Source organism: Coturnix japonica, chromosome 26 (assembly GCF_001577835.2).
Source record: "Coturnix japonica isolate 7356 chromosome 26, Coturnix japonica 2.1, whole genome shotgun sequence".
NCBI lineage: Eukaryota > Metazoa > Chordata > Aves > Galliformes > Phasianidae > Coturnix > Coturnix japonica.
In genome coordinates, this window is record NC_029541.1 from 2984087 (window position 1) to 2996252 (window position 12166).

The 12166-nt window shown below is 51.5% G+C and overlaps 1 protein-coding gene across 1 annotated transcript in view; it reads right to left on the reverse strand.

Moving 5' to 3' along the window:
* PLXNA2 (plexin A2) overlaps positions 1–12166 on the reverse strand; it is a 294027-nt gene that overhangs the window by 19160 nt on the left and 262701 nt on the right. The window contains exons 18-24 of the mRNA XM_032449324.1: positions 10470–10621; positions 7849–7966; positions 5957–6093; positions 3077–3244; positions 2264–2357; positions 826–1065; positions 577–720 (exon numbers count right to left, since the gene is read on the reverse strand). Coding sequence (XP_032305215.1) covers positions 577–720; positions 826–1065; positions 2264–2357; positions 3077–3244; positions 5957–6093; positions 7849–7966; positions 10470–10621 — 1053 coding nt within the window. The remainder of the gene's footprint in view (positions 1–576; positions 721–825; positions 1066–2263; positions 2358–3076; positions 3245–5956; positions 6094–7848; positions 7967–10469; positions 10622–12166) is intronic.

A 12166-nucleotide genomic window follows, 5' to 3' on the forward strand; every position in this document is an offset into this window, starting at 1 on the left:
TCTCTGCAAGCCATAGTGATAACTGAACAGGTTTTGGATGCTGGACTTAAAGAGAAATAAATCAGAATTGCAATCTCATCTGGGTTTTGCTCGAGCACTTTTGCAGCTGAGTGCTCAGTCTGGGGAGAGCAGCAGTGCCCAAAACCAAAGCAAAGCATCCTGATGAGCAGCCTGGACCTCCTGGCTCCTTCTGCTTCAGGGAATGCCAAATCCTCCTGCTACCCACTTGGCAAAGCAGCTCTGGCTACAAGGACTGTAAAATCCCTTCTAGCCTTACAGAAGGGGAACACAGAACACTACAGCTTGTCCTACCACAGAAAGGCTGGAGTCCGGTGCTTGAATGCCCTAAATATTTATTAATTCTGGAAGGCTTTGACAGTGGGCAGTGAGTCTCAAGGAGGCAACAAGAAGTTTCACCATGCTAATCCTCATCAATTTTTTAAGCTTTCAATTAGGCAACCATAAAGATCTAAAATCCTGCAGTCTTTGGATGAGAAACTGCACTCAGCACTGAGCAGGTCAGAGGAGGAGGAGGAGGAGGAGGAAGGGGCTCTGATAGCAGCAGTCAGTGCCTACCGTCACTTTGTGCTGCCCGCTGAGGGTCGGTGGCTCACACAGCAGCTGTGTCTCAGACACAGTGACAGCGCAGGGCGTCTCTCCAACCAGCACCGTGTAGTTGAGTTTGGCTCCTCCAGAAGCAGGTGGGCACAGGTTTTTGCCCTGGCAATAGAGATATGAAACACCTAAGTGCCTTTGGCTCTGCTGGGTTTGTGGAGCTTCCAACCCCATCCCACCACTGAATAGAGTGAGCAGAGGTGCCCTTACCTTCAGGATGATGGGTGACCCTGGCTTCTGCTCCAGCATCCCATTGGAGCTCAGGGGCTCAAAGGTGGGGTTGGGGTAGTAGATGAACTTGGTGTCGTTGTAGACCCGCAGGGACTGCACGTTGTTGAAGATGAAGCCAAACTCATCTGGTCGCTCGACGGCATCCATGGTGGGTCGGGGCTCGGGGGCCAGGGCAGGAGCAAGGCAGCTCAGTGCTGTAGCATTCAGCACTACACACACCTGTGGATGGGGCTGTGAGTGGTGCTGGGGAACTGCCCCAAGGTTGGGGGGTTCCAACCTGCACAGTGATGCTCCTGGACCTCAAGTACTCCCTGAAAGCTCTGGCGGATTCCAGCTCTGCTGGGGGGTATTTAATCAGGGCTCAACACCTTACACCCATCGTTTGGGAGGATTTGCTTCCCGTGCAGCCAGCACAAAGGTGCTGGAGCAGAGCTTCACAATGAGAATGTTTGAAGGAAGGTGGAGGATTGCACATTGAACCACTGGGTCTTTTTCTTTCCTTCCTTTCCAGCTGCACCCTCGCTGGCAGCGCCTGCTTTGAAGCAGACCTATAATGAACACCTGGCCTCTGCTGCAAATTGGTGATTAGAGGCATCTCTCTGATGTTAGAGAGTGACAGGGGCCATCCTCTGACAGCATGGGGTTGGGGCAGCACGGAGGTCACCTCCTGGGGGCTGCAGACACCCCCGGTTCCTCCCCAGCCCCGCAGCAGGAGCTGCTGCCTTACAGAGCAGCAAGGGGCCGACCGTAAGTGGAAGATTTAATTTCACTCAATTTTGTGCCTTCAAAATTATTTTCCTAACGCTGTAAGCGCTAACAGCAAAATGAGACGTTCTTAAAAAGAGCTCAGAATGAAAAGGTCTACAGGGGGAAGGGAGAGAGGGGATGGGAAATGGCTGCTAACAGCCTTGCCCTTTCCAAGATAATGCGGGTTCAGAAAGATCACTCCATAGAAACAGTATTTTTCAGTTTTACTTGATCAAAATAATTTCCAAGCGTACCGGAGGTGCAATTTGTATTTGTAACGTAGAAAAACACTGCTTTCCACAGCAGTTTATGAATGGTGGAACAAATGGTTTAAATAGAGGCCTTGGCTGGTGCTAGATGGGATGGAGGTGTGAAAATAACACCCAGCTTCCCCCCAAACAGTGGGAGCACCACACACAGGGAGGGGAAGGGGTTGGGATGGTGGGGTCAGATGGACTTTCCATCACCAAGCAGAGCTGAGCTGGGTGCAGGGAAAGGAAGGATGGTGGAGAGGAAGAGACACCATTTCTATGTGTCGTGACTCCTGTCTCCACATCTTGCTGCTAAGAGTGGGGCTAAGCATAGGGCAGACCCCCAAGTAGCCTTTGCCAAGCAGAAAGCATCAGTTCCAGTGACAGTGGCAGAGGGGACATTGCCCACAGCTACTCACATTGATGGACTCCCTGCCGTTGTGCTTGACGCGGATACGTGGCTCCTGGATGACGTCCAGGTTGGAGCCGGTGATGGTCAGAGGTGTGTGCCCACTGTGGGGAACCAGAGAGCCCTCGTTAGTTGCCTGGTGGATGGGAAGGCAGTGTTTGGCCACAAGGATGCTCGCTGCTCTCTGATAGACACTGGCACCCCAGGGACTCCCAGCCCACCCCGAGTCACAGGGCAGTGATGCCTCACAGCTGTGCCCTCTCTCACACAGCAGCCCCTACAAGGCAGTAGGATGAGAAACAGGACCAAAGAAACCAACTGAGCCGAGACTAAATGTGAAGAACAATAAATTAGTCACGGCATTTAATGATTTACACAGCGGCGCATCCAAGGCGCATGGCAGCAAGGATTGAATGGCGGCGTGGTGAGGGAGCTGCTGAGCAGCACGCACACAAAGTGCCTTCCAATCCTGGCTGCTCCTTTCATGTGTCAATTGCAGCTGCACAGCCCAAACTGACCCAAACCTCCAGCAGCCCCACAGCAGAGCTTGTGCTGTTTGGTTAACACCATATATGTGTTTGCCATTCCAACACCCATCCAACCCCTCTCATTTAAAATGAGAAGTGAGCTTGAATGTGGGCTGCTGAGAGGTACTTATTTCCTTCACAGCCAACTTTAAGGAATGATTAGAGTTTGAAATGAATCTGAGTGTAGCCTTTTGGTCAGTGCAAAAGCTGCAGATGTTTTGCACTTGAGAAATGCAGGACGTGGGTGGTACATGCATTTCTCAATGGGATGGGGCAGGTGAGTTGAGCTGCATTACCTGGCGATGCTCCACTCGGGCTCGATGTGCTGCACTTTGGGGTCATCAATGTATTCAAACAGCAACGTCTGCTCGAGCTGAGCACGGTCAACACTCACAGAGACATGGACGGGCCCCAGGCCATGGGCTGAAGGTGCTGACAGGCACACGATCTCATTCATGGATCTCCTGCATGGAAAGAACAGAGTGTCAGTGGGCAGAGAGCATCGCTGTTCCCCTGGGGCCACCCTGCAGCTCACATGAAGGTGGAACCATCATGGAACCCTGTGCAATGAGACTCAAAGTGGCCGAGCCCAGCAGGCACAGGAGAGGGGCAGAGCCCCATGCAAGAAGAGATCTTATCTGCCCACCAGGAGAGAGGCACACGTACTTTGTGCCAAACTGCAGCCTCCCTGCACCCGCTGCCTTCTGTTGGGTGTGTGAAAACAGATGGCTGCTTTTTAAATGGGATGCAGCAGCTCGCTCCAAAGCCAAATTCTTCCCCTCTCCACCCCATTGCACGCACAGAGCCTCGTGAGCTGCAGAACAGACCCACGGAGCCCTGGTTTGGGGAGCACCACGCTGCCAGCACTGCTTTGCTCCGTGTGCCCATCAGTACAGCATGAGCCCTGCTTGGTGCTGCTGGGCACAGCATGGCATCTGCTCCCCCACTATGGTGCAAGCTGGCTGCTGGAGCACAAAGCAGTCAGGTAGTGCAGTCGGCAGAGCTCCCCCAGCCTGAGGATAGAGCTGCTGAGTTCCACAGCACCACAGCACCACTGCGTAAAGCAGCACAGCCATGTCCCCAAGAGCCCAGAGCCCAAATCCAAATCCCTGAGGGCATGAAGGGCCATGCTGCTGCCACGGCTCATTTAGCTTTGGCTTCCCTTCTGCCAGCACAGGGGAGACGACATGCAGCTCCTCAGTGTTTCACTGCTGTTATGGCACTTGTATCAAAGCCTGGCACTCTTTAGCTTGAAATCAAATCCTGGCACACCACGGTTCCATCATCACCGTCTTCACCATCCTGCACACAGCAACGAGGTGCCTGAGCAGCTGTGGCACAACTCAGCACGTGCACTGATGCGCATCCAGCACAGCCCCGTGTCTCTGTAGGTGCACTGTGCCCCCTCCCACACCCTCACCTCCCTTCAGGAGAACATCCACCCTCGGGTACAGCAGTGCTGCACCATCTGCACACCCACCCAGCGTCACCAAGACAACAGAAAATTCCTAAAATACCCAAAACCGACCACGCTTGGCTGTTCCTATGGATGCTTTCCTGTGCCATCCCTGCTCCCTGCATCCCTTTGTCCTACTTTGCACCGTCACACCACGTCTCTGCCCCAGCTCTGCCTGCCCCACTGCTGCCAGCTCCCCACCACTCGTTAATTAGCTCTGTGCTATTATGGTGTCGTCATGGTGAATCTACCCACTCCTCCGATCCGAGCTGGGAGAATGAGGGAAGCTGTAATTAGAGTGAATCTCATTAGAAACTGCTTCATCTAATCAGGCTCCCCCACACCCTCCAGTACAATTGAAGTTCATTGCCACAAAACAGTCCAAGCAAAACAAAGTGCACAGTGTGACCCCACGAGAAAGATGGTGTCATTTATACACTGCTGCTTGCTTTGTTTAAGTTTCTGCTTGCCTGGTGTAATTAAAACATACCAAGAATTCAGGTTTTGCAGGTCGGTATCTGCAGGTTGCCTGAATGTAATCATACATTTATGGGATTTTATTACAAAGCCAATTCTGCTCGTGGCTGCTTCTGCTGGCGGTAACGTGGTCACCTGTGTGCACTGAGGATGCAATCTGGCAGCTCTGCTCCGGACATAGGAAGAAATGCCAATGGACTGGTTGCCAAATGTAGCACTTGGAAAGTCTGTCTGCAGCTGCAGAGCTCGGCAGGTCCAACCCTTCTAGATCTCCAACTCCTTCATCTGGTGCCCACAGCATGAGTGGGGAAGGCCAGGTCCCAGGCCCCAGCTGGCTCCGTGCTGCTTGGCTGCTGGGTCAACATGATCCCATGGCTGCACCTTCACAAGTCCCATATTCACGAACCTTGAGGCCTCCCAGACAAGAATTTCACCTCCAGGGGTCATTCCATTCCCAGATACCTCCTTGGCTCCTCCTTGCAAGCTGGAGCTGGGATTTAGAAGGCAGAAAACTTCCACACATCACAGCGTTTCATGTAACTCCAGGTCCTCTTGTAAGCAAAGGGTCCTCTTGGCATTCTCTGTCCTGCAGCCCCATGCAGATCCCATCTGCTCAGTGCAAGGAATGTCTTCCTGGAGAACAGCCCCCTCCATCCTGCATACAAGTGCCTGCAGTGTGACACTATGCTGGTGGCATTGGGGCACCTGGGGACACCCCATGTGGGGATGCGTGCGTGATGCACACAGACATACACTGCTTGTATCTTTTTTTAACTAAGCCCAAGAAAACCCATTAAACCCTGCAAATGTCAACTCTGCATTTACACTGCTGGGTAAAAAGCAAATTTGCCATGGGAATCCCAGAGGAGGCTCATGGCTGTGCACGTTCCACAGCAGGAGGCGGGTGAAGATCCTTCCTCTGCTCCGTAGCTTCAGAGCCCTGCCTCGCTCCAAGGGTTTTGGATAGGAGAGATATCCCCTTCAAGCTGGACATTAGGAGGAATCCTTACTCTGAAGCATTGATACACTGGCACAGGCTGACCAGGGATGTAGTGGGGTCGTGGTCCCTGGAGCTGTTCATGAAACACGGAGATGTGGCACTTGGGGTTATGGTGAGAGGACATGGTGGGGACAGCTTGACTTAATGGCAGTGGTAGTTGGACTTAGAGATATTTTCCTTGTGACTCTATGATTTCTTACGTGGCTGTGTGCTCAGCCCCACAACCCACAGCTTGGTCCTTACCCCTTGAAGGCGCAGCTCTGGTTGCCCAGGAGCACGGAGACGCGGCTGCCAGCACCCAGGTGGTGCCCCGTGATGGTCACCAATGTCCCACCTGACTCAGGGCCACGGCTGGGGCTCAGGAAGCTCACAGTTGGTGTCTGCGGATAAAAAAGGACAGCTCAGCATCCCCACACCAGCATCATCCCACCCTCTGCTTTTAAAACAGCAAAGCAAAATGGAGCTGCGTCACGGCCACCTGATACAGCTGCTGCTGAAATGTCGGAGCCTGCTGTGAACAAAACACATCCCTACGATGTAATTGCAAGTTTAGCCCGGGCAAAATTATGTACTTACCTTCACCTCTGTTCTTAGAGAAATAAAGCTGTCTGCACTGCAGTTTCAGAAATGAAATACAGCACAAATATAGCACGGTGGATGTCTGAACACAAACGGTTAAGGTTTGCCACTGTGCTAAAACATTAAAGAAATTGGGTATGGTCATGGGAAACTGCATATAGCAGCAGCAAAAAGCAGCGCCAGCAGCTCCATGGAACCATCAGTGGTGGCGTGGGGACAGAACTCACACGTGGGGATGAAGGGAGGATATATCAGTGTGTGCCTGTGTCCCACTGAACACTTATCCATGGTACCTCTGCAGCAGTGCCACCTTGCCACTCATGACCCCGGCTCCTCATTGCTATGACCACCTGAACCACTCACAAACCACATCTCACCCTGCTGTGGATAACTACACCAAGTGGTTCTGCTAGACAAGGGAAAGGCAGAAGAGCTGAGCACGCACGCTGAGAATCTGCAGCAACTCGAAGGCTGGGGCAAGGCCAGCACTGCAGGAGGGGCTGAAAGCTAAGTCAGGATCTTCCATCTTCAGCTCATGGTTTGGTGATAATTATGACAGATTTATGGATCTGAAGCAGCTCCAAGGTCCCACTTCCCTGGGTACAATGGGTGTAATTATGGTGACAGCTGAGCTCCCGCTTGGTCACAGCATCAGATGAGCTCACCAAGGCATGAACCCTCTCAGGGTCAGAACACAGCTCTGCTTTAAGGTACCAATCAATTTTACTACTGACTTTAATGGTATAAACCAGCTGTAATGGAATTTGTGGCGGTGCCAGCAAGAAAAAATAGAGGCCAAGTAACAGAAGGAAATGATGTCCGCAAAGTTTTAGATGCCTGAGGAAAAAAGAAATCATTATCAGGGTGCTGAAAGTCAGAACCACAATGCAAGGGATGGTGATGCTCAATGCATTCCTATGTAGCAGCTCCTGGTACCCCGGTGTTCTGCACCCTTGGGGAGATGCAAACCCCATAGGATGGTGGGGCTGCCCTGATTTCCCTCTTCATTGGATTACAGATTGCGGCCAATCAGTTTGTGCTGGCATTGCACTGCATACATAGATCCCACTCGGCACAAAATCAATGTGGCGGGATGAAGTGCCCTATTTAGATGAAACTGGAGATAGGAGGAACCCCAGCCACAGCTTTAGGTTTATGAATCAAAAGGATGCTAATTAAATCACCCACTGACCAGCCAAGAACCCCATTTTGAGTCCTGAGTGCAACCCCGTGACAAGCTCATGTGTACAGGAGTCCTCAAGCACTGCACAACACCACACTTTGCTAGGAGGAGCACCGAGCAGCAATTCAAAGCTTGGCATTATTCAGAGGCACAAAGCTGGAAGCAAATGCCGTGCAAAGCCTGCTTTTAGACTCCTACCTAAACACTGCTTCTCCTGCAGGCCTGTGTGAGCTTTACACCTTGGAAGCATGGCTTGGTGACAGGCTGCCAATGCAATGCATGTGCAACAACATGGGGAAAGCACTGGAAAAGCTTGAGTTTGCTTCTGGTGCTGCAGCCACGAGCTCAGCCCCCCCCAATGCAAGGAACTCACCACGAACGTGTAGTGCTGCACCGACTTGGCTGTGAATTCAGGCTTGCACTCTCCGATGCACAGAAGCACTGGGCCGGAGCTGATCCCAGGGAGTGCCTGCCCCATTTCACACACGATCCTGGAAGCAAAAAATGCTGCATTGAGGGTTTGCCAGGGGCTGCCAGCACAGGGCTGGCTGCTTGCTGCGTTATTTTTCTCCTCTCCCCTCTTTAACTCTGATATCTGCCTCTTTGGAAGGAGTTAATTACTGAGTCTATTTTTACCCCACGTAGTAATTTAAAAGGAGGAAAAAAAAAAAAAAAAAAAGAAAATCAAAATTAGACATAATTATTACAAGCTGTAAACTCCAGAGCAAAGCAGAGCACTAATGGCAATAGATTAGCCAGTAGCAAAGTGAGTGCTAAGTCCTTAGAGTAACAGATGAGTTCATTAAGGGAACAGCTCGCACTGCAGTCTCTCAGTTAATCAAAAAAGCAGAAACCTGCTTGGGGATGAGAGACAAAACAGTGCAGGCAGGGAGGGCTGCTGCACGATGCACCCACATGGGTAACAGGGTCAGGGCAAAGCAATGACAGTCCTGTGTCCCTCCTGTGCCCTGGGGGCATCCCAAGGGGTCGCTGAGAGCCTCACAGAGCTGCTGGGGTGCACTGGGGTGGCTCAGATTGCAACCTACAGCTCCTGGCAATGGCAGCAGGTTTGCTGGAGATGCAGGGAGAGGTTTGCAAAGGGCTGTCAGGGCTCTGCTACACTTGGAGGGATTGTTACTTGCTCAAAGGTCACGAGCATCCTGGAGAGAGGCCTGAGGGTACAAGAAAGCAACATCATGTGGGAAGCAGCAGCACAGGCAGGGAAATACATGATGATGTTCAGCCCCAGGAGCCAGAGAAAAAAGCCAAATTCCCCTCCCTCGCTGCAGCTGAAGGTGCTTTTGCAAAGCAGCAGGGGAAATGCTTGCTTTTCCCCCAGCTACAGGAGAAGGCATGAAAGGCTCCCATCTGCGAAGGCGGAATTTCAGCAGTGCTAAATTCACTACAAGTAAAAGAAAATAAAGAGATGGAAGAAACCTGCAGACTGCATGCACAGGTGCTGCCAGGAGGCCCAACAAAATACACACGTGCTAATAAGGAGCTCTCATTGCTGCACATTGAAATGGGTTGCCTCGAGAGATGCTGCCTTTAGAGAACACAAAGGGAAGTGCCTCAGCTGCATGCCTCAGTGTGCCATGCATTGCTCTGCTTTTATCCAGCCATGGCCTTGGCACCTCTCTCCCCTTCACTGCTGCTTTGTTGCTTGGCCTGCTGCAGGCTGGGATGCACCCACCAAGTGCCACCCATGGAAGGCAACACCCAATTCTCTATGCTTCATAGTGAAGCAGCACCCACAGGCACAGCATGCATTCCCCATACAGCACCAGGCAGGAGGTGGGGTGACCCCGATGCACCTGATTCCCAACCAAAGCCAAATCCCCAGCAGGTACCTTGTTACAAAATGATGCATTGGGCACCGCTGTAGGGTGCTGATTGCTGGGCTAAGTGGTCCTTTCACCAACATTAACCTAATTGCTGGCTGATAGATTGCGTGGCTGGAGCATATGGTGAGTCATTACAGTCTTGGAATTCAGTCTGCCCACAGAAGCCTTAAGAGGGTCCTTTTATCTGTATTCATCTTTAAAAGGCAACTCTCATGCTAAAGCTTGCTGTTATCTGCCCAGGGTAAATGTTTTAATGATGTTAACAAACTTTGAAAGCTCAAGAGCCATAATTAGAGTCATGATTATAAAATCAGGCCTTCCGTACCATCAAAGGAGGACAATTTTATCATATTCTGTCCTTTATTTGAGAAATAAAATACAACAAAACTCTGCTCAGAGGAACAGCGCCAGCCATGGGCACCAACTGTGCTCTGCACATGCCTGGAGCTGTGTGGGCACTGATGGTGCTGAGCAGCTCTGCAGTGATGGTGATGCTGATGGATCAGGGAGGGGATATCCTTGTAGCTCTTAAGGGTAGGGAGCAATAAGCAAAATCCCTATGCCAACACACCCTAGTGATGGGTAGCTCCATGAGCTGGGAATCAGACTGGGACCAACCAAATGGATGACTGCTCCCAGGGCACATCCATGCTGTTGGTGGGCATCCTAATGAGCAACCCTGGCACACCCAACAGCTCCTGCACCATCCTGCTCTCAGCAGTGACATCAGCCCACCCCAGCAGGATCGGTGTCACCGTGGGAGGTTTATTTGCCCGTCCCTCTCTTACAAGCCTTATTTTCTCATTTTTGGTTGACGTTTTTCTCAGTGAAATAAATGAATGAGCTCCAGCGCAGGGCTGCTCAGATGAGGTGGCTGTCAGCACCTCACGCCTAACAAATGGCAGCACACAGCCTGCAGTGCCAGCTGCATCTCAAATGCAAGTGGAGCAGAGGGGGTAGAACCTCAGCAAGGAAGTTGCTTAGCAAAGCAGCGCAGAAAAGAAACAAAACGCTTTATGAGAGCTTATAGGGCTGCTTAACCCCCTTTAAGAAAGCACCCAGCACCTCAACCATTGCCAGCCCTGCTCCTGCACTGCAGTGGGACTGGGAGGTGGTGGAGGTGTTGTGCCCATAGGTTGAGGTCACTCACTGTTCGGCGACGATGTATTGCTCTGGTAGAGGAGCACACGGCACTCCTGCCACCTGCACACCACGGGCGATCTCTGAGAAGTCCAGACCAAGGTTGACGCCACGGATGGTCACTCTGGTTCCTCCTTCTGGGGGTCCCGACACTGTCAGGATCTAAAGGGAAGCACAGTGAGGTTCAGGTTGTTCTCTGCAGGAGCTCCCAGCTTGGAGGTGGATCCCACCCTGTGGGCTGCCCGAGTAGTACTGTATTCCCTGCCTGCTACATGCACTGGGTAGAAGAAGGGTCAGAGAACTGTGAACCTTTCATGGTAATCTAATCCAACTCCACTGTTTTATGACCCTGTAGAAGCCTTTGTTGTTCTCTGTACCCCTCGCTAAGTCCAGTTCCATTTGTGTCTTGACTTTGCTGACCCTGTTCCTACACAGCCCAGCAGCATCTCTATACTTCTCCCAGGGTACCTGTCCCTGCTTCCACTGCCTCTGCATTTTCTTCTTGCTCTCCATGCTGGCCATCAGGCCCCAGTGAAGCAGAAGCCTGGCTGCTTTTCACATGCTGCACAAGGCAGCAAATAACCCTCCAGCAGTTCCCTGCTGCTCTGGAGAACTTTGTTACCTTCTGCCTTGGCTGCTCTCTGAATGCTGATAGCACATTTATCAGTAAGCTGGCACCTCAAGTGGCTCAAAATGCTGAAGGGTGAGGGGTGTGCTCTAAAGCTGCCTGTTTATAGCCTACCTGAGCTGCAGCCAGCTCTGCTCCTACAGCCTTTCATCAAGGACAATGCTCTCTTCCATGAGCACGATAAATTACAACACCACACAGGCTCAAGTTTGGGACCCAAGACTCTTAAACAATTGTTTTGTATCTGCTACCGCTCTTGGGTGAGCTACTGATCTTCCCAGTGCTACAGCTGGTATTAATAAACAGCATCATCTATAATAATGCACTTCAATTCACTTAATGGATAAATCTTATTCCTGCTTGTTGGTTCCATTTTGGCACAAGATTTCAGCTCTCCAAGACCTTTCCTTGGTGTTTCTGCCCGGCTCCTTTTCCTTCCCCTTCCCCAGAGCTTCCATTTCTGCCTCCCTCTCCAACAGAGGTTTCCAACCCACCCCCACGCACTGCTCTGTGCTGTAACCCACACTACATGGGGAGCCTTGTAGCACTTAGCTCTTCGTGCCCACAAGGCATGCTACAAACCAAGCTGCAGCGCATTGAGTCCTGAAGGCTGCAGCGCTAATGCTCCCATCACCAGGGATCACCTGAGCCCGGCGGTTCGCTTACTTGACAGCTACAACTGTCCTTTGCAGCTCCACATTATGTTAAGACGTGTTTTGTTGTAGCACTGAGCTGCTCATTGGCTCCTTGGTCCTTTCCCATCTCCAACAAACAGCCACAGCTCGCTGTTCCCCAACCGGAGCTCACCCAAAGGCCTCACCAAACAATGAGGGGATGATGCTGTATTTTGATTTCCTGACCTGGAAAATCCCCAATATGGGGCTCCACTCGACCTAGATTTTAGTGGTCGCTAATTGAACAGTTTTGAAGTAACTGTGCCATAAAGCAGCCCCGGGGTTAGAACAGATGCATTCAATTAATTGCAGCTGGAGAGATTCAGTCAAAATCACAGAAAGAGGAGAAGCCTTCAAGGTCCACAGTGGGTCACTCGGGGGGTGCTGTGTAGGATGGGGGGCATT